The sequence below is a fragment of the Diabrotica undecimpunctata genome, chromosome 2 (assembly GCF_040954645.1).
Source record: "Diabrotica undecimpunctata isolate CICGRU chromosome 2, icDiaUnde3, whole genome shotgun sequence".
Lineage (NCBI taxonomy): Eukaryota > Metazoa > Arthropoda > Insecta > Coleoptera > Chrysomelidae > Diabrotica > Diabrotica undecimpunctata.
Genome location: NC_092804.1, coordinates 85,572,268 through 85,600,102, shown reverse-complemented (window position 1 = coordinate 85,600,102; position 27,835 = coordinate 85,572,268). Strand labels below are relative to the sequence as shown.

Below are 27,835 nucleotides of genomic sequence, written 5' to 3'. Positions count from 1 at the left end.
CGCAAATTTCTCGGCAGAATGCAGTAGGATCGGGTTACCCATATTAAAAAAGGAAGTCAATAAAAGGAAAATACTACTATTAGTGTGTCATTAACATATCGAGGATACATCATTTATGTTTTTTAAATAGCATACATATAAAATCATAATTTGGTGTTTATTGAAAGTAAACTAAATGTAAGACAAAAATACTTACGTCGGAATAGTTTAGTTTAGTCGGGATTACGTCATATACTTATGTCGGGATAGTTTTATGAGGTTTTTTTCCTGTTTTTTTCTCATGATTTACTATGGAATCACCAACAAGATAAGTTTGCTCTCATCATGGCTTGTGGTTATTTTTTAAAGACGAATCACATGTTATGATTTTTTCTGGCAGATACTCTCAAGTTAAAGCCGGTGTTTGGGAAAGTATGTAGTTATTTATTTTCATATTTTTATATTTTTTTACTCACTTTTACTATACTATAATATGCTCTGATTTAATGGTATATTCTAACGACTTTGCTTTAAAATATATTGTTTCCGCTTATTTCATAAAATCTCGTAAAATTGTTAAACTGGCTATCTCATTTATTGTTTTAAGTGCGGAAAATTTAACTTCTTTTGTTATTTTTGTATCGATAATACACACAAAACGTGTAAAGTAATAGGGTTGTGAACCCTCTAACCCAACAGTTAGAGGGTTGAGATTGGGGGTTGAGGGTTGAGGGTTAGAGATTTTATGAAATAAGCGGAAACAATATATTTTAAAGCAAAGTCGTTAGAATATACCATTAAATCAGAGCATATTATAGTATAGTAAAAGTAAGTAAAAAAATAAAATATGAAAATAAATAACTATATACTTTCCCAAACACCGGCTTTAACTTAAGAGTGTCCGCCAGAAAAAAATCATAACATGTGATTCGTCTTTAAAAAATAACCACAAGCCATGATGACAGCAAACTTATCTTGTTGGTGATTCCATAGTAAATCATAAGAAAAAAACAGGAAAAAAACCTCATAAAACTATCCCGGCATAAGTATATGACGTAATCCCGACTAAACTAAACTATCCCGACGTAAGTATTTTTGTCTTACATTTAGTTTACTTTCAATAAACACCAAATTATGATTTTATATGTATGCTATTTAAAAAACATAAATGATATATCCTCGATATGTTACTGACACACTAATAGTGGTATTTTCCTTTTATTGACTTCCTTTTTTAATATGGGTAACCCAATTCTACTGCATTCTGCCGAGAAATTTGCGACACAATAGGTCTCATTTAGCATAATTAGAGGCGCTTCTTTGATTTTTCGCTTTTTACCATCTGTTTCTTTTAGTACTATACTTGAATTGTTCCATTGAACCCTATGTTCATTTTCTCATTTGTTTTTACATATTTAATATCTATCAAATTCTCTAGTTTTAATTGATTGGTGTTCACTTATTTTAACAGTTAATGGCCTTGATGTTTCACCTAAATAAAACTAAAAGCATTCACAAGTTATTTTGTAAATACAATTATTTGTTATTTCTCGTTTATTGTTAGGTTTAGTTTTAGATATAGATCTTAATATGTTTGTTGTTGAACTGTTGATTTATTTCCTATCTTTTTAAGTTTTTCTGATAATCGTTTTATGTATGGTATTCTTATTTTCCTCGTATTATTCCTTGTGCATGCTATAGGAACTCGTTCTAAGTTGTTCTGTTTTATTCCGTCGATTGTTGAAAATTTCTTATTTATAAACGATAAAGGATAATCATTTTTTAATATTTCATAATATGTTAACAAATCTTTTCCACAAGAACGAATTTTTGTTAGAACAAGTAATTATGGCTGTCTAATATAAGGATTTAATCATTCCTTTTTTAATACTGATATAGTGATTTGATTTGTAATTAAGATATATATTATTGTGTGTTGGTTTTCTATATACCTGAGTCTCATATCGCATTGCAAAAACTATTAAGCCACACACAATTGCTGAAGAATTGATTTTACCTGCAGCAGTTAATATGGTGAAAATAGCGAGTGAAAAGTCTCGTTGTTTGCTTAAATTTAATAAAAAACCATGACGTTAATAAAAAATTTTAGTACCCACGAGATGATACGCCTTTTCTATTAACTTATGCCAGATATTCGAGTTGAAAAATAGCTCCCAATAATTTTTCGAGTTTTCAAGTGACTTTTCGGCTTCGTTTCCCGAGATAATAAACTATAAACAACTTATAGATTTAACTTTATATATATTAATGTGATATCTAGAATTTTAATTTTAAAACTTTACAAAAAATGTATATATAAAACATTATTAAAATTTTTGATTGATGATTTATATCACACCTTTCAATTTTGTTATCTCAGGTTTTACTCGTGCTTCAATATCTATACTTTACAGCTGATGGGTAAGATCCAAAGAATAACGGAATAAAACAACATAATATGATATGAAAATAATGTAATAAAATAAACTAATTAAAATACCTCCAAAAATTATTAGCATACAATGTTTATCAAACAAAATTTGTTCTACGTACATGAACCTTCAATGATGCATGGATAATATAACACAACTACAATCTAAGATACAGCTTATTATTCTACATAAACAAATCAAATAATATTCAGTGTCCTTCCTAATGCAATTTTGATATAACGATTGTACCAAGAAAAATTTGTATGAATTATCCAATTCTCTCCACAGCTCCGTGTCCCCTCTCAGAACAAATTTGATCTCCTTCGACTATCGACAATATATAAGATATATATATATATATACACTACTGCCCAAAATTAACGCACCACCTTAAATGTTCCATAAGTTTGAAGCTATTTTTCTTCTGAACGGATAATTGGATTTTAATAATTTTTTTCTCATATTATAGGTAAGACCATAATACGACCAGCAGTCGCGTATGGAAGCGAAACATGGACGCTAACAAAAAGTAAAATAAATAAATTGCTGGTGTGAGAACGTAAAATTCTTCGAATGATATATGGCCCTTGCAGAGACAGCGTGACAAACGAATGGAGGGGCGGATACAATAACGAGCTAGAGATGTGATACGCAGTAACGACAATCGCCTTATAAATAATGTGTTCTGGGAAAGTCCAGAGGGAAGAAGGTCTGTAGGGCGGCTTAGAAAAAAGTGGAAAGATGCAGTCAAAGAAGATCTAGAGAAAATGGGAGTGCGACAATGGAAATTACTGGCACAGGACCGACAAAAATGGACGGCAATAATAAACGCGGCAAAGACTCACGAAGAGTTGTAGCGCCATTGATGATGATGATCATATTATAGGTCTATTTCCAGTAAATCACCGTATTCATATTTTTTTTTTAAATATCAACGTTTTACCCGTATACTAAAACCCGTAAACCCTTATACCCGTAAAACTAAAGTTGTGTTTTTTCATCGTACTTTACAACACCCTGTGGAATTTATTAAAAAGAAACGGCAAATCTTATTAATATTTTAAGATAGTTTTATCCTTCCTTAAGATTTTCGTCAAAAAATTATCTCGATAACTTTATTAATACAGAATAAAGAGAACTTTAAATGTAACAAGTTTTTATTAACATTTAAAGGGAATAAAACACTACTTACATAAACTTTATAGACATTTAATAGAACTAAAGGCTATAGAAAATATAACCTTAATAATCTTTAACAACTTCCTCTTCCAAAAACACTTAATAACGAGTATTTCCACCTCTACATCTAATTACTTCTTTACTGCAATGAGGCATATTTAAAATCAAGCAGCGTATTTGATCTTTATCACTTGTATCCCAAACTTCTCTCACCATAACTTGTATGTCGTCAAGAGAAATAGGTGTTGGATCGATAATATCCCACAAATTCTCTATGGGACTTAGATCAGGGCTGCAGGGTGATCAGTTCATGGTTTGTATTCCAACCTAGTCCAAATGATCACGGAGCACACGTGCACCATGTGGTCGATCTTTATCATTCATGAAAAAAATTATTTCCTATGTAAGGAGCAAAATGAACTACATGGTTAGACAAAATGTCTGTATTATTATTATTATTGTCTGTATTATCATGACAAAATGTACGTTTCACTTGTTAATGGACCTCTTCGTAAAGCAACAAGGCCCATTCGCGCTGTAAGAGATATTCCTTCCCAATCCAATACAGATCCTTCATTGAATAAAGTAATAGATCATATGTTGTACTGTGCGTAGCGTTCTCTTGGCCGTCGAATAACTCTCACACGTCTATCTGAACTATATAAGGTTCATCAGTGAACAACACGTGCTCCGAGTCATCAACATTCCAGTCAAGGTGCTCTCTGGCAAATTGTAGTCTACTCCTACGATGATTTGTGTTTTAAACTGGTGCTCTGACTGGTATCCTTATGTACAGACCTTTTTTACTGAGACGCCTTTGTATAGTATTTTTACTAATATTTGCAAATGTCCCATTTTGACAAAAAGTTCTCTTATAGTACGAAGCCTGATAAACTCATGTTGAAGTGGTGTTGTGAGTCCTCCTCTTCCTTGTCTACATCATCTCGTATTGTCGTTTGTTTTTCGAAAAAATTGAATGACTTGTGATATTGCAGTATGAGAATGAGATACTCTTAAACCCAAGCCTATTTCACGCTAACTTAACCCTACATCAGCTAAAGTAATTACCTGCACACATTCATCTCGGTTTAGATTTCTTAAAATACGGTCCATGTCAACTTATACACGTAAAACAGCAAAATAATTTATTGAAACGTAAACAATATTGACAGTCAAAATCTGTCCTGTCAAATTGTTTGATTTTTTATAGCCAACTAACTCCTTCCATTAATGAGTATTAGAATTCAATAAAATCACGTTATGCTTTGAACGTACTTTACTTTTTTGATAATAAAGATAACGATAATTTTTTTACGAAAATGTTTAAAACAACTAATCTATTTCGAAATATTAAATAGACGTAGCGTTTGCTTCTGATAAATTTTATAGGGTGTTGCAAAATACGATGAACAAACAACTTTATTTTTATACCCCTTATATGAGTAAAACGTTGATAGATCGCAGAAAATATTATTACCGTAATTACTTAGAAATAGATCTGGAAGGCAAAAAAAAATCATCGAAATCCAACTAAGGATTCTAAAGAAAAAGAGCTTAAAAATTATGGTACAGTTGAGGTGGTGCGGTAATTTTGGAGAGTAGAAAATCACGTAAGGCTTTGAACGTACTATTATTTTTTAATAATAGAGATATCAAGATGTTTTTATTACGAAAATATTGAGAAATGAATAAGCTATCTCGAAATATTAATAAAATGTAGCGTTTGTTTCTAATACATTCCACAGGGTGTTGCAAAATTATATGAAAAATCACAACTTTATTTTTACACCCGTATATAACGTTGACATTTTTTAAAAAATATTAATACAGTAATTAACTAGAAATATACCTACAATGTGAAAAAAAAAATCATCGAAATCCAATTAAGGGTTCAGAAGAAATATAGTTTCAAAATCATGGTCCATTATTTGAGGTGGTGCGTTAATTTTGGAGAGTTGTATATATATATATATATATATATATATATATATATATATATATATATATATATATATATATACATATATATATATATATATATTTATATATATATATATATATATATATATATATAAATATATATATATATATATATATATATATATATATATATATATATATAAATATATATGTATATATATATATATATATATATATATATATATATATATATATATATATATATATATATATATATATATATATATATATATATAATGTTCGGAAAGATTTCCGCGGCTAGTACAATTAAACCTAGAGCTAAGATTAATACTATTATACAAATTAATATTTAACTCACCAGTCTTCCGGGTTGAACCGCGTCGATATCCATTGGGCCGAGCTTTTGACATCCTCTCTGATGTCTTCTTCAGGGCTTCCGAGGTCTCAGTCTCCCGAGCCCCCAGACACTACTACACTCACTAGTCACTACACTACTTAGTAGTGCAGTGAAATAAATATGGTTAAGTGCTAAAATAGATATTTTTGTATTAAATCCGTAGTAGCGCTCAAAAAAGAAAGAATGCTTAATTGATTTAACAAGAATAGGTATTATTACTACATACTTCTGAAGAATTTATCTCCTATTAAGGGGTAATAAGTAATCAGTATAAGTTAAGTTTGTATCAAATTTGCAATGATCTTTATAAGCAATAGCTTACTGACTGTACTTTATATGTTCAGTTCAAATAATTAAATATTGTTCCTTCATAAAAGAGCGTTTAAATGACAAAGTCAATTGCGTGCAGTAGATCGCGTTCTGTGCAAGCTTTCTCTAGTATAAGACAACTAAGGAAGTGTGATGAATCTTGTACCTTTGGCATGGATTTTTCCTTGATTTTAGTCGTCTTAAAATAGGCTGGTATTCGTGGAGTGGACCTTGCGAATCTAGACTTTGTTTCTTTCGTTCTCTAGCTAGTTTTCTTCGAATATTGGGTGGATTGAAAGCTACGATAGGGTAGAGCTTATGCATTGATGTGGAGTCTTAATATCCGCTGAATTTGGCTGACTAATTTATAGTTTAATCTACTTGTCAAAGACGTGTCGGTGTCGCCCAGACTGGCGAGGTATGTTCGGCAGCAGAAGCATAGAGTGCAAGCGTGTACATCTTAAGGGTGAAAGGATATGCTCCCAATTTTCAACTGACAAGCATGCGTAAAATATTATTTCTGGTATTCAGTTTATCTTTTAGTTTTAAACAATGTTCTATGAATGTTAACGTGCGATACAAACTATCTTCAAGGTATTTACATAATTGTATGATTGTATGTCACTATTGGATGTTATGTTTTGTGAAAGCGTCGTTGTTAGGGAAATTGAAGTAGAACACCTGAGTTTTTCTAGTGTTTGGCTAAAAATTAATTTATAGTATATTTTTATTGTGTTTAAGGTATCATTTAGATTTTTCTTTACTTCATCAACACAAGTTTTTGGTTGTGCATCAATAGATGTGTCGTCTTATAGCATACATAATAAAAGCCGAAGTATCTACTGGTATGAATTTTTGTAAATATTATACAGCGTAGGTGCCATTACGCTACCCCAATATCGTCAATAGATGTATCGTCTACATAATAAAAATCCTAGTATCTACTGGTATGAATTTTTGTAAATGCTGTTACGCTACCCCAAGCGAGACCGTTCTTCTGCGTTCTCCGTCTGCTATTCTTACCATTGAATTATATAAAAAATCTTCTGTTGTGTAGGCAGACGCGGATAATACAAGTAAGTTTATTACCTAAGGCGAATTAGTTTTTGAAGAAATATCTTTTAATTTAAGGTGTCGTAAGTGGCATTTAGATTGATACCTGATATTTTTCGCACATGTCTTCGCTGTATTTGGTAAGATTTAGTATTTGTGACGTACGTGACATTAGCATCTCTACATTTTAATTTGAGTTTTTTTTATTATCGGTGAAATCATATCAAGGAACATTTGCAGAAGTATTTTAAAAAGCTGACAAAATAAAGATATTGGAAGATAGCTTTTGTGGTCGTTGGAGTTTTTGCCAGGTTTAAGCAAGGCAACAACTATAGATTGTCTCCACATTTTGTGTATCTGCATAGTTTGAATACAGCTGTTCATCATCCGGAGAAGCAATTGTAGTGTTTTTGGTTCAAAGTTTATAATTAAATTTGTGTCGCATTATTTTTCGTTATATATGTAGATGATGGATCCAAGCTCAACATCGTTGAAAGGTTAACTCAGCTGACTGGTTTTTTCCTTTCTCACTTTGAGTTTTTCTTTGCTTCTTTGCCGGCAAAGATAGCACTTTCCTATTTATCACATGGTTTTATCTGCACTAGAAATACGTCACATTTGTGTTATAGACGCATATGTCTTATAAGTTTTAGTGAAGTAAAGTTTCTTTATCTCTAGATATGCCCTCAATTTTTATAAACATAATTAGAATAGGTTGTCCTAAAAGATTCGATTTGACAAAATCATATTGAACGGGTGATTGAATAATTAGCCGATTAATTAGTTAATCATTACCCAGGGTACGTTCGATTACAATGGTCTCATTAGTACTTTAATCTTCGTGAAGCCTCCTTCTTTTGACCCCTTAAGTAATGGCTTATCATTTACTTTTCATTAAAAATTTTATTTTTATATACAGACTATTACTATTCGACGATACTTCGAATCAGATTTGTGTACTAATAACTGTAAGTATTAAAGAGTCTCTTTATGCAGAGTAAATAAGTTTGTAAACTCCATTCGCTTAGCTCGGGCATATTTTGACAGATTCATTGTCGGAAACCTACAACACAACAATTCCTACTTCTCAGTATTAATAGCTCAAGTATCCTACTATTGCAGACTTCTTTCTTTAAAAAAAAAGAAGAATTATTTTAAATAGTGAAAGTGTATACTAAACCCATCAAATTTTGGTAGTATATATTTAAAAAATATATTTTAGTCGTTATAATTTAACATAACCATTTATTATATGGTGCAGATAAATAAATATTAATTGTTGGTAATTCGTAAAGTTCTATTTTATTTACTATTTAGTTTGTTTACTATTAATATTGGCTGTGAGTACGTGTGCTTGGTTGTATAGTAATTTCCAGCCACTTTTAGTCTGTCAAAAAGTAACTAACTTCGCAAAAAAATAATTACTAAATTCACTAGACAGTTCGGACTGGGAATAGCGAACCGAGTTTAATATCAGTCACAACTCGTTTACATGGATAATAAACAGTTAAAATAAGTGTTCAAAATTTTAGCTACCTATATCGGCGCTATTGATCTTGACAAGAGCTACTTAGACATAGTATTTTTTAGTATGTAATATATTCTGGATTATATTACATACGTGCCAATATGCTGTATTAATACTGTGTGAGCGGTATTGATATATTTAATGTATGGATATATTGTTCCCATTCCTATTTACTATCCACGTGTTTAAAAATAATAATTGAAAAAAATATATTGAAGGGCGACGATCAAATTTATTTCTTGCACTTTAACGTTTCGTGGTAAAAATGATTTTGTGTGAAAGTAATGGTAATTATATACGTGCTTTGGAATATTTATCGAGTTCAATCTAACTGCAAGATTGTTATAATTAAATATTTATCCCTACAATATGTGATGAATTTATTTCTATTGTATTGAAAGATTTGTAACTCATAAGAGTGAACAAATTAAAGAAAGCGAAATTTTACTCTCTAACTATTGATTCAAAACCTGATATATCTCAAATAGATCAGCGTACCGTCATTCTTCACTCTGTTTTTTTAAGTGGTATAAAAGAGGGATTTTTGAGATTTATACCCATATTTTTTAATACTAGTGAAAACTTAGAAAAGAAAATTATTTTAAAATTTTAAAATAACTTAGGCTTAGAGTAATGCGTTTAGTAATGCGTGTAATAACTATACCAGTTAAATATAATGCACTACAATCTCGAATAAAACAACATATTTTTTTCTGTCCACTTTATACCATGCGCAAATCATTCATTAAATTTAATCGAAAGCGCTACTGCCAAAATTTGCATGGAAATGACCACTTTTTTCAGTATCGTTCAGCAATTGTACATATTTTTTCAAGTTCTACAAATAGGTGGAATGCATTTCAAAATTTTTGTAAGAACAAACTCTTGAGTATTAAACCGATTTGTGACACCAGTTGGTCTGTTCGTTCCGATAATCTGAAAGGAAAATTATGATGAAATTAAAGATTGTTTACATCATTTTTCCGTAAAATTAAGATGAAGAACCAGTAACAAGGTCCGAAGCTACCGGTTTACATAAAAAACATGATACGTTTGAGTATATACTGTTGCTTACTATTTGGGAAAAGGATGGGATTACTAAAGGATAAATCCCTATATACAGCAGTTTTAATATATTTATTGATAGATTTCATACAAAGAGATGACTTTGACAATTTAGAAAAAGAAGCAGAACAGATTAAAGTGTTTGCATATACTTATGATAAAAACGGCGGAAATTATGAATACTATTTCGTAATAAAATTTTATAACATGAAATAATGATTTAAAAATCCTTTATAAAAGGTATATAACTAAAACACCCAATCGGGCTACATCACAAAAACGTTTTCGGAATCTACATTATATTCCAACATCAGTGTGTCCTAAAATATATAACTCATTTAATTAAAGAAAACATGAAATTAAAAATTTTGGCCGAGGATAATACAAAATGTGGTTAATACTTACTAAGTGTACATGTTTTGAGCCATTAAATATTTGGGTAAAAACCCGTTAAATGTTTTTAATTTGAATTTACGTTACATTATTTAATCTTATTTGCTGTGATGTTTAAGTTACAATTAGAATTGATAGGCAATGTAAGACTTCACTGGAGGATGCTGGTCCTGAGATAAAGTGATAGCAACTGATTGAAATGACAATAATGACAATAATTATTGTCATTTCAATCAGTTGCTATCAACAAGTCCTCGTAGACAGTTTGTCTCAGAACCAGCAATGTTACTTTGCCATGTTATCAATTCCAATTGTTACAGTGTTACTTTGCCATGTTATCAATTCCAATTGTAATTTAAACATCATAGCATATAAGATCAAATAATGTAACGTAAATTCAAATTAAAAACATTAAACGCGTTTTTACCCAAATATTTAGTGGGTCAAATACTTAGTAAGTATTAACCACATTTTGTATTAACCTTGGTTAAAATTTTAAATTTCATATTTTCTTTAATTAAAGTGGTTATATACTTTTAGGATACACTGATGATGGAATATAGATTCCGAAAATGTTTTGTGATGTAGCCCGATTGAGTGTTTTAATTATATACCGTTTACAAAGGATTTTTAAATAAATTGTTTATGATACATGGTATACAGCCAGCTACAGAAACTTAAGTTCGTTGTGGAAAATAATATTCAGTGGCAAAAAATATTTTACAGTTAATATTTTTTTTGTTGTATACGATTTTTTAATTAGAAACAATAAAAAAATATTTAGGGGATATAACACGATTAACAATAAATTCAAAACAATTCTTTCATAATAGTGCTGTTATTGATAGAGAAATTAAAATGTTATATACAAGATTTAAGCATAACAGAACTGAAAAATGAAGTATTACAATTTAAAACTTTTATAAATAAAGAAAATATTATTTCACTTGTATTAATGTGGTCATTTACTCCGGAAAATAATATTATTGCAACATTCCCAAATTTAAATAAAAAAATATTATTTCGCTTTTACAGAATTTATTTAACTCTTCCAATAAGTAATGCATGAGGTGAGAGATCATTCTCAGTGATGTCCAGAATAAAATAAAATTTAGATCCACATTAGGACAACAAAAATTTAATAGTTTATAATTTCTTCATGTAGAAAAACAGTTATTTAATAATTCTATTATTTATGACAAACTAATTGACGAGGTTGCAAAATTAAAAATAAGAGAAAAGGCAATATAATTGATCAATCTGGGTATTTTGTTTAAGTATTATTGTTTTAATAAATTGTGTTCCTTTAATTTTTGTACATGTATATTATTTGTTTCCTTTGTTTTTTCTTGGAATCCGATAACTAAATAGAACTACATACTATATGCTTTGAAACCAAACTGCCAAAAACAAATATGTGTCATGACTGAAAAATAGGCCCGAAATTATAGTGTTGCCTAGGGCTTGCATTGATATTAAACTGGAGTAGAATACTTTTTCTAGATTGTAAGGGGGGTATGTTGTTATTTTTCCCCTTTAATTATCGTTGAGTTCGTTCAATTATTTTTTACTTAGGGAAAGTACTGTTTTTACATAAACAAACTGAAGATTAACAAGACTTAGATAAAAAAACAAAAACATGAAGCGTTATAACCTCTTAAGTAAAAAAAAAACTAATAATCCGTATGGCTCTTTTTTTAGTAGGACACATGGCACAAGATCACCAATAATACAGGACGCAGAGCGACCTACAGGGTAGGCAACATACAAGACACATTGCAACATAGGTTGCATACACTTAGGAGATTTGTTACAACCTCCCCCTTTGCTTCACGTAGAGTACCTCAAGTAGAAACAAGAACAGGTGTGAGCAGAAGGCAACACTGGCAGGTGGACCTCTGGACGGGATGTCTCCGCAGGCGATGACGAAAGAGTTCACTAGGAGGGTCATCATTCGGGTCAGGTGTTATTGTGGGAAGGAGTGCCTCGGCATCTATATGAGGCGAAGCAACGTCATTCTCTTCTTTGTATACATGATTTTCATCAGGCACGGCTAATGCTGTTTTGGGGGGACGTCCTCTTTTGCGAATGAGAACCAACGGGTTAGGGGACGGACCATCATCGGTATCGGTATCAGCACGATAGGGAACAAGCGCTGATACATGGTATTTACCGAGAGGTTTGGTTAGGCATGCACGTCAACGAGCACTTTGTCCGACACATTAAACGTCATATTGGCGCGGCGATACTTATCGGCATATGACTTTGCGCGATCTTGACTCGCTTCGTAATTTTCGCGAGCTTGGTATAGAACACTACTGAGAGTCTTTAGGTATGGTGTTATCTCTGGTACAAAGTTGTCATTTTGTAGTTCATAGCGAATCTTACAGCTGGAATTTGTTCTTTCCATGATGTATGGTCAGCTCCTGTTAAAATTGCCAGTTGGGGCTTTAGATCACGATTTTTCCGTTCTACAGGATTTGCGGCTGGCCAATAAACCGGAATTAGGGATTGTTTAAAATCTAAACAGTGCGCTACTTGTTGCATGACCGCACTAACAAACTATGTAGCGTTATCACTAATAACGCGTCTGGGTAAACCATATCTTAAGATTACTTCGTCAACTAAACAGCGGGCACAATTCCCGGCAGTAGCTGCTTTAAGAGGAAATATTTCCACCCATTTACTCGCGGTATCTTCAATAACATAGATCCACTTGTATCCGTCAGATGTCTCTGGAAGTGGACCGAATAGATCGATAGACATGGTTTCGAACCATTCGGATTGAACAGGAGTTTGAAACTGTCCTGCTGGTTTTAGATTAGATGCTTTATACCGTTGGCAATCCAGGCACTTCGCTACATAATCTATTATTGTTTTACGCATACCAGTCCAATAATATCTGCTAGCGATTCGTTGATAGGTACGTTCGGCACCATATTGTGCAGCTAAGGGTGCGTCATGGTAATCACTAAGTATATTTTGTATGCGGGACTTTGGAGCGACCAGCTGTGCTTCTTCGTTATCCAAATCAGGGGCGTATCTGTAAAGAACACCTTGCATCGTAAAATATCCTCGTTCAGACCATCTTTTATAATCAACGGAATTGGTATCTGGGTTTTCGAAAGATTCTACGATCTCTCTCAAATCGGGATCATTCAGTTGTTCTGTTCCCAAATCACTGGCAGTTTGTTGAGGTAAGTCAACTTGGGCAAGATTAACATCAATATTTTCAATTGGTGGACGGGATAGCATATCAGCTAGGACATTTAAACGTCCAGGAGTATAATCTGTTTTTAAGTCATATGCCATCAATGACAGAGCCCATCTTGAGAGTCGGCCAGACGGAGATTTGAGGGACATTAACCATTTTAGAGACTGGTGATCACTTTGTACTTTTATTTGAGAATTTTCTATATATCCTCTGAACTTATTTACTGCCCATACGACAGCTAAGGCCTCAAAGTTCAGTAGTACAGTAGTTCTGTTCAGACTTTGTTAGGAGACGACTGGCGTATTCCACTGGTCTCTCCTCGGATCCCTTCCCCTGGAGTAAACAAGCTCCCAATGCGTAAGAACTAGCATCAGTTCTAAGAGTATAGGGTAGGTTAGGATCAGCCTATCTTAGTATAGGGCTAGAGCACAGAAGAATTTTAAGTTGGTCAAAAGCTTGAGTTTGCTATAAAACTATAAAAACTATAAAGTTATAAAATGTGATACCCTACATGGCAACGTAAGACTCCCTATAAGGGGTGTTGCCGACTCTCAGACCATGTCTAAATGAGTTCTAGATGTCAACTTAGGTGTCATAGTTTGATAGATTTCCTTCGAATTATCAAATTTTTATGGTTTGTTTATATTTCTTTTTAATAAGATAATTTGTTTCACAACCAATTTTTCCAGTTTAATACTTCTTTGTAATCAAAATTTTTGTTTGTCAAAATTTAGTATATCACTGATTTGTATCTGCTTGGTAAAAGTATACTTTGTTGATCTTGGTTACTGAAATATGTTATTATTTATCGTGTATTCATTTTATGCGCAAACATTTTTAAGGGTTCTCCATTTTTATGTTTATACTGTTACAGATTTACTTCATGCCTGGTACTATGTCATTGCCAAATCTTGTATTTATATCTTCCATGATGATTAATGCAAATGTTGTTACTGCCACCATCTTTTCAAGATCTTTATAATATTTTATTCTGAGTTATTTTGGCTTACTCTCTTAGGTCTCGTATACATTTAATATTTTTAATTTATATTGTTCCGTGTTTCATCCACTAGGATTCGCTTGGAGATGTAGTCAACAATTTCAATGTTATTTGTCATCGTCTGTTTTTGCTTATTAGTAGAGCTATGCTCCTTCGCTTTGGTATTCTTGGAAACTTTGGTGTATTATGATTGAGATATTGGCCTGAATATTCCTGTGCTGTCTACATGTGTTCCATTAATTCTGTTAACAGTTTCTTGCCCTTGTTGTTCAGTGCTGAAATATTACAGATCGTTATCATTTATTTACTTATGTTTACTTTTACTTCCGAATATTTCGTCGTACGCCATCTTTAGTCAAATTACGTTAAAACAAATTTTTATCTTAATATTTACTAGTTTTCTCTAGTATATCTTGCAAATATGTTCATCTGACCAGTTTTTCCTGATTTCAGTCATCGTACAATGGGCTGGTATTTGAGGAGTGAATCTTGTGAATCTAGACTTTGTTTCTTTTGTTCTCTAGCTAGTTATCTTCGAATATTAGGTGAAGTGATAGCTACGATAAGGTAGAGCTTATGTATGATGCTTATGTTAGTCTTAATGTAACAAACATCAGTTGATAATTTTACTGACTAACTTATAACTCAATCTGCGTGTCAAGTGTGTGTTAGTGTCACCCATACTGGCGAGGTATATTTGGCGACAAAAGCATAGCGTGCAAGCGTCTACGGTTTAAGGGTGGAAGGATGTGCTCCCCATTTTTGGCCAATATTATCTCTGGTCCTTAGTTTGCCTTTTAATTGTAAACAATGTTCTGTGATTGACAACGTGTGATATAAACTATAGTTTATATCGCTATAACTAAGTCCATAGTTCAAGGATTTCATTACACTATTGGATGTTTAGTTTTGTGTTGGGAAAATTGAAGGAGCGCACCTAAGATTTTTCGGGGTCTGGCTTAAAATTGATACGTAGTAGGTTGATCGTTTTTGTAAATGTAATAGAGTGTAGATGACATTACGCATTACGCTATCCCAAGCGTTATTCTGCGTTCTCCATCTGCTATTCTTACCATTGAATGATACAAAAATTTTCTATTCTGTAGGTATACGCGGACAATACAAGTGAGTTTATTATCTAAGGGGATGTCATATAGTTTTTAGAGAAATTCCCTCTAATTTAAGGTGTCGTAAGCGGTATTTAGATTTACAAATACCACCCCTAATACCCGATATCTTTCATACTAGTTGTTTCTTTCTGCACACGATGACCTCTATTAATAAAAGTGAAAGGCCAATATATGTCTAGAATCGTCTAGAATCTAGAACTCACCTCGCTGGTTTATCCTTTCGACTTGGGTATTACGACTAAAAGTAAATAAGCAATAAGAATATAAGTGAACTATATTTAAACCAAGTGATAGAAAAAAGAATATTATATATACATTTACTTAGAAATTATTGACCTATAACATTAATAAGATACAAAAAGACAATAATTATTTAAAGTTGAAAATAATGATAGCTTATAAAAGCGACAAAATTATATTTAAAACAATAACACCGAACATGAAACTGTAAAACTGGTTTTTACGAAACCAATACAAGAAATAATATTATAATTGTTGAAAAGAATCAAGTTGCCATAAGGCACCAAAATATTTTATCTGAATGACTCACTAATGTTACGCTATACGATACGTTATGGGCCGTTAATGGATTACATCCTCAGTAGGTGTTATTTTCATGTGTTTGTCGTCAATTTTAATATAAAAATTTGTTGTCATAATATTATACATGTTTAAAAAAGAACTCCGATTCGGAGATAGAAACGTCAAATAAAATATGTATGTAAAAGTAACTATCAATACTTCTAGCATACTTTCAGGATTCTACCCCAAAAATATTTAATTAGTTAAAAATAAAATTACTCAAGTATTTATTTTTACTGCAGCTCTTATCTATATCGGCAGCTCTTATCTATACTTCAGCTCTATAACATGTTATATTTACAATTCTTTCTGGAACGAGCTGTAATTTTTCTTAAATAACCATATTGTGTGGTTGGGGCGCATTGTCGATTCGGCATAATTTGTGACATGCTCTTTAACGAATACTAATATCGTTAATATCGTAATAACATTTTTTCCAGATACTTTTTGTTTTGTTACTTAATCTCTCATATGTCTTTTAATCTGCTTTTAATGTTACGTTAAATGGTCAAGTAGTGCATTTGTGCAGTGCAGTTATAAGCTAAATTAGGTGTTGTGGTATACCTACTTCTTTATCCGCCATAAGTGTATCCGTCTGTTCTTGTGTATCCAATGTATAGTGGGATATTGGATTCCCTAGACTTAAAAATCGACATATTGAAATTAGACAGTAAAAATTATAATTTTAAGAGTGATGTATAAATTATTGTGATTTAAATTTTATTAATTTATGAAACAAATATTGCACGCCATAAACTGTAGCAATCGGAAAGTTACTAAGATCTCCCTGCTGTAAAGAGTTTTCTATAATTTTATGTGGTAACAAATATTAGAGTACTACTACTTTCTTAAACTGTTACACGAAAACTCCACTCGATATACGTACATTTATATAATAAATGCATGAAAATGGAAATTTTTCAAGTTTATAATAGACGCTTACTTAAGTTTAAAAATAAATAAAGCAAGTAATATAAATTACCACCTTGCTTATTAAACATAAAAGTAATATAAGGTTATATGTCGGTTAACAATTTATATTATAAAGTTCTTAACTACATTAGCCAAGTATCTATGAAATTATTCGATGCATAAATTGATGAATATTTAAATAAATTTCAAGTCCCACAATGTACCTGATGTAAAATTTGAAAATCTACGACTAATAAAATTATTGGCAACATTGCAAGAGCTTAGTTGTGTACCCGAAAAGGTGTATACGGATCCCAAAAATGTTTTAACGTATTACGGAGCCTACTTGATCCTATGCGTTGGTCGGAGTCTAGATAAAGCGCTACTTAGATAATAATATACACTGTGTATATTCTCCTACAATTCGTATAATACCGTTTCGCTAGATCTATATATATATATATATATATATATATATATATATATATATATATATATATATATATATATATATATATATATATATATATATATATATATATATATATATATATATAACGCACCAAACGCCCAAAATTAACGCACCACCTCAAATGTACTATAAGTTTGAAGCTATTTTTCTTCTCAACATATAATTGGATTGTGATGATTTTGTTCTCATATTATAGGTCTATTTCTAGTTAATCAACGTATTAATGTTTTCTAAAAAATATCAACGTTTTACCCGTATAGGGGGTGTAAAACTAGAGTTGTGTGTTTTCATCGTATTTTACAACACCCTGTGGAATTTATTAGAAAGAAACGCCACATCTTATTAATATTTTAAAATAGTGTTAACCTTTCTCAAGATTTTCGTAAAAAAGTTATTTTGATAACTTTATTATTAAAGATTATACAAAACTTTAAATGTAACAAGTTTTAATTAACATTTAAAGCAAATAAAATACTACTTACATATACTTTATAGACATTTAATACAACTAAAGGCTAAGAAAATATAACCTTAACAATCTTTAACAATTTCCTCTTCCAAAAACTAAGTGTTTTAACGGGAATTTCCACCTCTACATCTAATTACTTCTTCACAGCAACGAGGCATACTTAAAATCAAGCGGCGTATTTGGTCTTGATCAGTTGCACCCCAAACTTCTCTCACCATAACTTGTATGTCGTCAAGAGAAATAGGTGGTGGATTGATAATATCCCACAAATTCTCTATGGGACTTAGATCAGGGCTGCAGAGTGGTCAGTTCATGGTTTGTATTCCAACCTCGTCCAAATAATCACGGAGCACACGTGCACCATGTGGTCGATCATTATCATGCATTAAAAAAATTACTTCCTATGTAAGGAGCAAAAGGAACTACATGGTTAGACAAAATGTCTGTATTATACGTTTTACTTGTTAAGGAACCTCTTCGTAAAGCAACAAGGTCCGTTCGCGCTTTAAGAGATATTCCTTCCCAATCCATTACAGATCCTCCATTGAATAAAGTAATAGATCATATGTTGTACTGTGCGTAGCCTTCTCTTGGCCATCGAATAACTCTCACACGTCTATCTGAACTATATAAGGTTCATCAGTGAACAACACGTGCTCCGAGTCATCAACATTCTAGTCAAGGGGCTCTCTGGCAAATTGTAGTCTACTTCTACGATGATTTGTATTTTAAACTGGTGCTCTGACTGGTATCCTTTTATACAGATCTTGTTTAGCGAGACGCCTTTGTATAGCGTTTTTACTAATTTGAATAATATAAGCATCTGCCACTTGTATTTGTAAATGTCTCATTTTGACAAAAAGTTCTCTTATAGTACGATACCTGATAAAAGTGGTGTTGTGAGTCTTCCTCTTCCTTGTCTACGCCATCTCGTATTGTCGTTTGTTTCTCTAAAACGTTGACCGGCTTGTGATATTGTAGTATGAGAATGAGATACTCCTAACCTCAAGCCTATTTCACGCTAACTTAACCCTACATCAGCTAAAGTAATTACTTGCACACATTCATCTCGGCTCAAATTTCTTAAAATACGGTCTATGTCAACTTATACACGTAAAACAGCAAAATAATGTAATGAAACGTAAACAATACTGACAGTATAAATCTGTCCTGTCAAATTGTTTGATTTTTCATAGCCAACTAACTGCTTCCATTAATTAGTATTATAGTTAAATAAAATCATGCTATGCTTTGTGTTGTGTATAGTTATAAATAGTTAAATGTCTAGTAAATGATTATTAGATAAAATTAATTAATTATTATAAAAAAGAATATTAATGCCTTGAAGAGGAAGTTATTCACTAAAATTTAAAATATTAAAATTTATCAAAAATCAAAAGTACTCTTTAACAAACAAATAATAAGGTTAAGGTCTAACGACCGGTTTCAAGTCTCTGGTATGTACGGCACTGGACGAGTTCTTAACTATTTAAGTGAATAAATAAATAATATATAAAATATTTAAAAAAAATACATTTTTAGCTACTTTGAACCATATAAAGCAACGCTTTGTGAATATTTTACCAAAACAGATTAAACCAGCCGTGACAAATAGGTACAAATACTTTTTTGGACAATTTTTTTCAACAAGCTGATATTCCAACAAATGTGAAAGAAACAATTATTGAAATATCAAGTAATGAAATATTAAAATTAGAGTTTTTCCCATAGTCAGGATTAGTTTTGGACCAAAAGGATGCAAGAATAGCCCGAATTGGCAAGCGAAGCTGTCAAATGTTTGGTTCCATTTGCAACATTTTATTTTTTAGAATTTAGTTTCTCATCAATGACTGCATTAAAATACAAGTTTGATATCGCCTATCGAATTAGAGCCTAGGTGTGAAAACCTAGATTCCGAAAAACAGCCAAATAGGTCACATTAATATGTATTTCTTTATTTTGTACTATAATTTTATATAAAGTGTTTAAATGTTATTTACGTTTTACGAGGCATTCAGTGTATGTTTCAAAATAAACGACAACAATATTATTATAATTAAGGCAATTTTTATTTATGTTTTTATTTAATCTCTGAAATAAACATCTCTTTAAAACATCCCTCATCTCTTTACGCCACACTTTGGGAACCACTGGCATAGAAAATCAAAAACCTTTTGATGAGGTCTAATATGACATCCATTAGAATTTTTAAAATTTTATAGTTATACAAAAATATTTTTGCACTACAAAATTTAACTAATATTTTTTGTCCAATTGGCTTCATATTACATGATATCAATATTCTTCTCGAATTTTTTTAATTTCCTAGAGTTCCTGGTCAGTTCTAATAGATTTTTTGTTCTAAAAAATTTTCTTATCTCTTTTATTTTTGCGAATTTCAATTAGCTATCTTTTTTATGTTTTCTTTATTTGTCCTGATGTTTGTATATAACACAATAATCAGATATTCTATTGTATAATTAGAAAATATAAATTTAAGAAATGCGTAATATTCTAGCTAAACAGCGACAAATTTATTTTTCTGAATATAAAGGATACACCCATTCTAATGCCATTTTCTTTTCGGGAGGAGTATTGTCTACGGGCGCATGATGAACAGGAGGATAAAAGGTTCTTCTCAAACCTTTGATTGTAACTCGAACTGGCTCTTCCTTTAACACTTCCAATAATGTATAATCTAAAAATAAAAATATTTTAATAATCTTAGATATTTATATTTTTAAAATTGGTATCAGTTAATGATTTTCTTAAAGTAAATAATACGAGTAGGAGTTAATTATAACTTAATTGTCCTTATAATTTTTTTCGAAAATATTTAATTGGTCATAACAATTATCGTGAGATACAAAGTTTACAAAACCTTTGAAATACACTTTAATGTTCAATATAGTATCCCTGAACATCAATATACTTATTTCAACGTGATTCCAGTTTAAGTGCTACAAAATATATATTCACAGCTGATATGACCTCATCATTTGATGAAAAACGCTTTCCATGCATGGATTTTTTAGGTATTGAAATAGATGATCGATAGGGGCCAAATCTGATTAATACGTTGAATATCTAATTCTAACCTTTATTCATGGATTTTAGCAATTGTCAAAATGTTCATATGACACGATGCATTGTCCTTATGGAATCTCATGTTTTTCTTCTGAAAACTGGGTCTTATTTTACTAATTTTATCCTTCAGCTGGTCTAAAAGGTTACAATAATATTAAGAATTTGTTGGTTTGCTAAATTGCAAGTAATCCATAAACAAAATTCCTTTTACATCCCAAAAAACTTATATAAATACCTAACACCTTTTTGGCTGATTTCAGGAAACGGACTCGTTTGGGAGCCGAAGAACAAGAGTCACACCACCCTTTAGCTTCTTGTTTTGATTCAGAATCGATGCATAAAATATATTGCTGAGAAAGTCGCATTTGAATGTATTTTTGGTCCATTGTTATTGTTAGCAAATGCGGTACCCACTGTGAACACAGCTTTCTGAAACTCAGTACTTCTGTCAAAATATTACTTATACTCCCTAATAAGATGTCTAGGGCTTCTTCTAAATCTCTTTTAGCCACTCGACGATTTTTCAATACAATATCCTGTATTTTTCTACGATTTCTGGTGATGTTGCAGTTTTTGGATGTAAATCAGTAGAAAAACCCGTAATCCAAAGTGAGACACCATGCTGAAGGTAAATGACTACAGCATACGTGGTTTCGAACGGTTCAGGAATAAACTTCAGCAATCTGAAAAATCTGCTCTGAAAGATAAAAGGAAAGTGGTGACCATATTTTTGGCAGGTATATGAACTTGATTGCAAGAATTATAGAGCCGTTACTCTGTTAGTATCTGCATCGAAAATACTCGGCAACATACTTTTTGAGAGACTTAAAAAGGATAGTATTGGACATTACTAATGCGGATTCACAGCATGGACCATGTATTTAAAAGAAAGTTCAAAAATAAAAAAATGTTTTTTTTAACATCTAAAATTATTTACAGTCTGTTTCACAATAAAAACAATAAGTAAAATTGGTTGTCTTTACAATGTCAGAGAGATGTAAGCTCTAGTGACCAAAGCAACAGAACACAAATATTAGATTTTTTACTGGTAGGATGCGCACATATACAGATACTCGAACACGAATACTAAAAGCGGCACAGATCATAATGGCTGGGCGCTATTACAGGCGTAGCTTCCACTACTGTAGGCACTATCAGGAACAGTTTGGTAGGTCCAAGGGATCATATCGCTTCAATTTCTTCGCTTGTTGGTTGTGGAGAAAATTGTATGCCAGGGTGTTAGGATGCACGCGCAACCTGCTTTGATATTGTTCAGAAATTCTTTTGCACTCTTCAGAGACTGTTAGGTCCTGCAGATCTCTATGTCAGGTGTCATTTTAAATATACCTAGGGGCATTAGCGATTGTTCTTACATTTTAGATTAAAATCTTTGTATTTTCATAACATTAGATTTGCTAACTGATCCCCAGAGCTGCGAACCATATGACCAAACGGGTTTTCTTATTACTTGGTATATCAGTAGCTTATTCCATTCAGTAGCTTATTCCAGATCCAGTAAAGTTTTCTGTATAAAATTCCTAGTTGTAGTCTTCATCCATATATGTTTGGTCCATGTTAATTGTTTGTCTAGTTGAATGCCTAGATATTTTACGTCATCCTTTTGAAGTAAAGGATGACCCTCGAGGTTAAGTTATGGACATATACCTCTTCTTAGAATTAATGTAATATGTGTAGATTTTGTGGGATTTACTTTAGTTCTGCAGAGTTTAAACCATTCGTTAGTTTTGTTTATATGTAATTGCAGTATGTCTGATGCTATTGCTGGATTACTATTAGATGTTAGGAAAACAGTATCATCTACAAATGTTGCAAGCGTAAAGTTATTGCTTGTTGATAAGTCAGTCCGAGCACACTACCCTGAGGTACACTAGATATGATGGGGTAGAGTTTTGTATAGGCTACACTATACCTTACTGGATATGTTCTTTCTGTAAGGTATGATTTAAGGAGTTTGAAGTAAGTGTAAGGTAGTTTTTTCTTTACCTTGCACAGAAGTTCTGTGTGCCACACCTTGTGAAAATCTTGAGAGGCAACTAAAAAGGCTGCAGTACAGTATTTCTTTATTTCGAAACTAGTTCTTATTGTTGTGTATAATCTGTGAACTTGTTTTATTATAGCGTGTTGGTTATGAAATCCGAATTGTTGGTTAAATATAAGACACTTTCTGTCCAATATTGGTTTGATTTTTTTCAACAGATGTTTTTCAAAAACCTTAGAAATGACTGGACGTAGATTAATCGGTCGGTATGAGTTGACATAATTAATGTATCATTTAACATTAGACAGACAGACATCAAAAATGTATTAAAAACGCAAAATGTATCTTTTTATTGTACAAATATAACTTTTTGGTATTGAAAATAAATAAACTATGTAACTTAACATAAAAAATTATATCAATTAAACATAAGAAATTATATAAACTCTAAAAAAGTAAAATTGCTGCAATTAAAAGTTTTTGGATGAGGGACCTGAAATAGCCTCATCTTCTGCCAGTGTTTTGTACCGTGCATATTTTTCAGAACTTAAAATAATTTAAGAAAGTCCAGCTTCGACCGAAGCAAATGAAACATTTCATTACAAATCTCATCAAAATTTGCGTATACCTGCATCGCTGCCTTGAGAGTGGAAATGGACATTTATGACTTTTCCGACGTCCAATAATTATTTATGACAGAAAATAAACGTTCGATAGCTGCACTAGTATCCGGAAGACAAAAGATAAATTCGCATAATATTTGTAAGTTTTCCAGTTTAAATGGATCTACACACAGTAATTTTTTACTTGTAACTACTTGTCTTTTAAAACTTCCAGTTCGTCAAAGAGTTGGTCTTTATTTAAAATGGTTGCCTTGATACATCATTTAAAAGCTTCGAGAAAATAACAAACATCGTTCCATCTTATTTCACTTCTTAGATCTATTTGTTTAAACAGTTTAAATTAATAAATATTTGTACTCCAGTTTTCTAGGTAGGTTACACATATTGTGTAAAAATGTCTCACTTATGCAGTGAAGTTTTCAGTTTTGGCTTGCCCGTCCTAAAGTTTACCAAGACATTGCCTCACTTTAAGTTCTACTACCTTCTACTTTCAGAATGGCTTCATGAAACTGCGACGCCACATTATGAACAAGCCACATCCACATTTCTGCAACAACAAGGATCAGTGAAAAATTGTCTCAAAATTGTTAGACAATTCTCAGATGATAGAAAATAGGTTTTAAGTAATTCAAAAATTTATAAAATCGGTTCAGTTGTAGGCATCATATTTAGAAATCGTGTTTTTGAAAATGATAACATTTTTTTGTATTCATGATTAACCGATTGACAAAATGACTTTAGTTTATCAACTTTAACAGTGTAAAAATAAAAACGCTTATAAATTTTTACTGTTATGACTTCGATATCAATTTGTGAAACATTAGTAGCACGTTAAATACAATTGTTGAATATGTGAACAACACATCCAATACCGATTGAAGGTTTCTCGCAAGAATTACTCAATTTAGTGAATAAATTATTAGTTCTCTGTCTCTATCCACCAAAATTAGTATTTGTGTTGTCTGCTGTTAGTCTAACAATCTTGTTGATAATATATTTTTGTAAAATATTTAATACGTAATCATGTAAATGGTCAAATGTCTCGCCTGGTAAATCTACTAACTGTAATACTTTTATTTAAATACCGGATTTGCTGTCAAATTACCTTACTGGTAAAGGTACTAGTTTTGCATCCTTGTAATTTAATGAATCTAAAATGATTCTTAGAAAGTTTGCTTTCTGCATATCAACTTCCAGCCGTAACTGCGATTCACTTGCCAAAATATTTTACTTCACTTTTAGTTCAAGCAGAACCAAATTTTGACCTAAATAAATTGAAAATCAATTTGGAAGTACAATCCAATAATCTAAAACTGTGCATATGCTTAATGGTGTGGTATGCAAACGTCCCTTCTTTGGCTGGCAATTATTAAGTTCTCGGAGCTGACACTTACGGATTTTAAAAAATTAATGTAATTTATTGCTTTTAGTCAGTGCATTAGCCGCCAATGTGTGTCTCTTCTTTCCCAAATGAGCTTTAATATTAGTTCGTCCACTATTGGAAATATCAACGTCACTTTTATAGATTTCAATATAAATAATATGCGGTGATGAGACAGACTTGACTTTCATAAACGGGTAATTTGTAGATCTGTATTAAAAAGACATTTTCGTCGAGGTGGAGACATATTTATGGCAAACAAACACTAAAACAGTCCAGAAATACAATACGTAATACTTTAACGCCATGAACGATACAACCATAACTATTCGCTATTTGGTGACGGCCGAGGTCATTATTTGAACATGTGAACATTATTGATTTATTCAGATGCAACGTTGCACAGTAAGCCAAAATTTAAGTAAAAGTGCCCAAGAGAATTAACTGAGAACAGTATACTAAGATATTTGTTTAAAGATAGTAAAAGATGAAAATATTCCTTTTTTTAGAAAAATAAGTAGTTTCAAAAAAGGAAAAAACTAAATATATGTTGATTACTAAAAACTGTCAAAATATTCAACAGAGTATCCTAATTAACAACTATACCTTTGAGCAAGTCAAATAATCCATATATCCTATATCGCTAGTAAATACAACATATAAGATAAGCAACGAAGTAAAAAGACGCTTAGCAATAACAGACAAAACTCTCCATGTTCTTTAAAAACATCTGAGAAATAAAAACTTAAAACGTGCAGTAAAACTTAACATTAACAAGACCTTGATAAGACCAGTTTTAAAACATGAAGCTAAAACATGGACTTTGTCCCAAAACGACGACAGACTATCTGGTATTTTTAAGAGGAAAATACTACGAAAGTATTTTCACATTAAATAAAAATGGTCTATGGCACCAAAGAAATAACTTTGAATTGTACCAGCTATACACAGATCCAGTTACTGTGAAATTTATTAAGAGAGACTAACATGGGTTGGATACATTGCTAGGATGTCATATAATGTATACACGAAGAGATTGACATTCTCAAGCCCAGCGTACAGAAGAAGTAGGGAACGACCGCATAGAAGATGGATTAATGATGTGGAAGATGACTTTAAGATTCTAAGGGTCCGAAGATGGAAGGAAGTTGCTAGGAATCAACAGGAGTGACGACTTCTCTGCGAGCAGGCCAAAATCCACAAAGAATTGTCGAGCTAATTATGGTGATAATGAATTTTAAACTTGTGGCTAAGACGGCTTACCAATTACGTGATGATTGATGATTTATTAATATTTGCACAGTATAATTGAGTTGTAAATTAACGGGAGTTGTCTTTATAGCCCAAGAAGGAATAAAGCATTATTATTTTGATTACTCGATTATTTTTATCACTTGAATGTACTATCTATTACAAGTGTGCTCAGTATATATAAGTAGTACATCAGTTAATTGTTCTGTATGCCACTATAAAACGCTACATAGTCTGCTATCGAAAAATTCTGGCAGTCAGTATATACCAAAAGAGAAAATGTTGGGGAAAATGAGATTTAATTTAAAAGTGACTATGAATATAATTAGTTAGCAGTATTTCATAACATCACCATAGAAAATGGAGTCTTGTTTCCTGTAGATAATAATCTAGATCAACAAGAAAACCATTTAATTAAATCCAAATAAAGGAAAAAAAAAGAAGACAATGTCCCTAGAACTCGATTCCCATTTCAAAAAAAAATATTTCCCATTAAACTAATTGTTTTGTTTCTGAGATAATTTACAACGTATAAGTTTTAAACTAAATTTCACCTTTGTTAAGATAATTTTTTTTTAATTTGAAGCACTACTTTTTTTTGGATACCGACATAATTAATAACAAATAACAATTTTATACACAAATTAACATACAACAAGACAAATAAGGTTATTTGGACAAAACTAAAGCAACGTTGATAGAAATACAATTACCAACCTACTAAGTTAAAATCATAAGTTTACTTTTAATAATAAAAAGAGTTGTAGGGATTCTAAAATTGGGTGTGACACTAAAGTGTACTTTAGTCTAAAGTAAACATTACTTAAGGTTTAGTTTAGGTTGCCATTATAAAATCGGCTTTAATTTTAATTCTTTTCACTTCTCATTTGAAAATTATTTCATGTAAATAATGTCGGATTTTTACAATTATCAGTTCAAAAATTGTGTAAAGTGTGACAAAAAGATTTATTAGTAAAACATTTTAAGCTGAACTTTCATATTTATACTTTGGAAGAGATTTCTAAATCAGCACATATTAAATATGGCTTTTTACGAAATAGTAGTCACAGTAAACAATTGGAAAAATCCATTTACGTGACGAGGAGTGACCGTTATACAACATGTAAATTTTATCAATTTTATAAAAATCTATACAAATAATAAATAAATAATCATCATCATCATCATCATCATCATCAGTGGTATTACAGCTCGTTATGAGCCAAAGCCTTCTTCAGAACAATTTTCCATTCGCTCCTGTCTCTGGCAACTCTTCTCCATGCTTTAACTCCGATGGATTTTAGATCATCCTTTATGTTATCTTGATACCTAAGTTTTGGACTTCCTCTGGCTCGTCTTCCCCCTGGTCCTCTTCGGTCGAAAATTTTTCTGATCGTTGCATCTTTATCTAGCCTAATTACATGTCCTACCCATCGAAG

At 31.5% G+C, this 27,835-nt stretch overlaps 1 protein-coding gene across 3 annotated transcripts in view; it reads right to left on the bottom strand.

The window, feature by feature from the left end:
- Positions 1-27,835, bottom strand: part of DCX-EMAP (Doublecortin-domain-containing echinoderm-microtubule-associated protein) — a 1,094,074-nt gene that overhangs the window by 644,252 nt on the left and 421,987 nt on the right. For all 3 annotated transcript variants that reach the window (XM_072521390.1, XM_072521389.1, XM_072521391.1), the window contains one exon: positions 20,615-20,753. In XM_072521390.1, the coding sequence (XP_072377491.1) occupies positions 20,615-20,753 (139 nt within the window). The remainder of the gene's footprint in view (positions 1-20,614; positions 20,754-27,835) is intronic.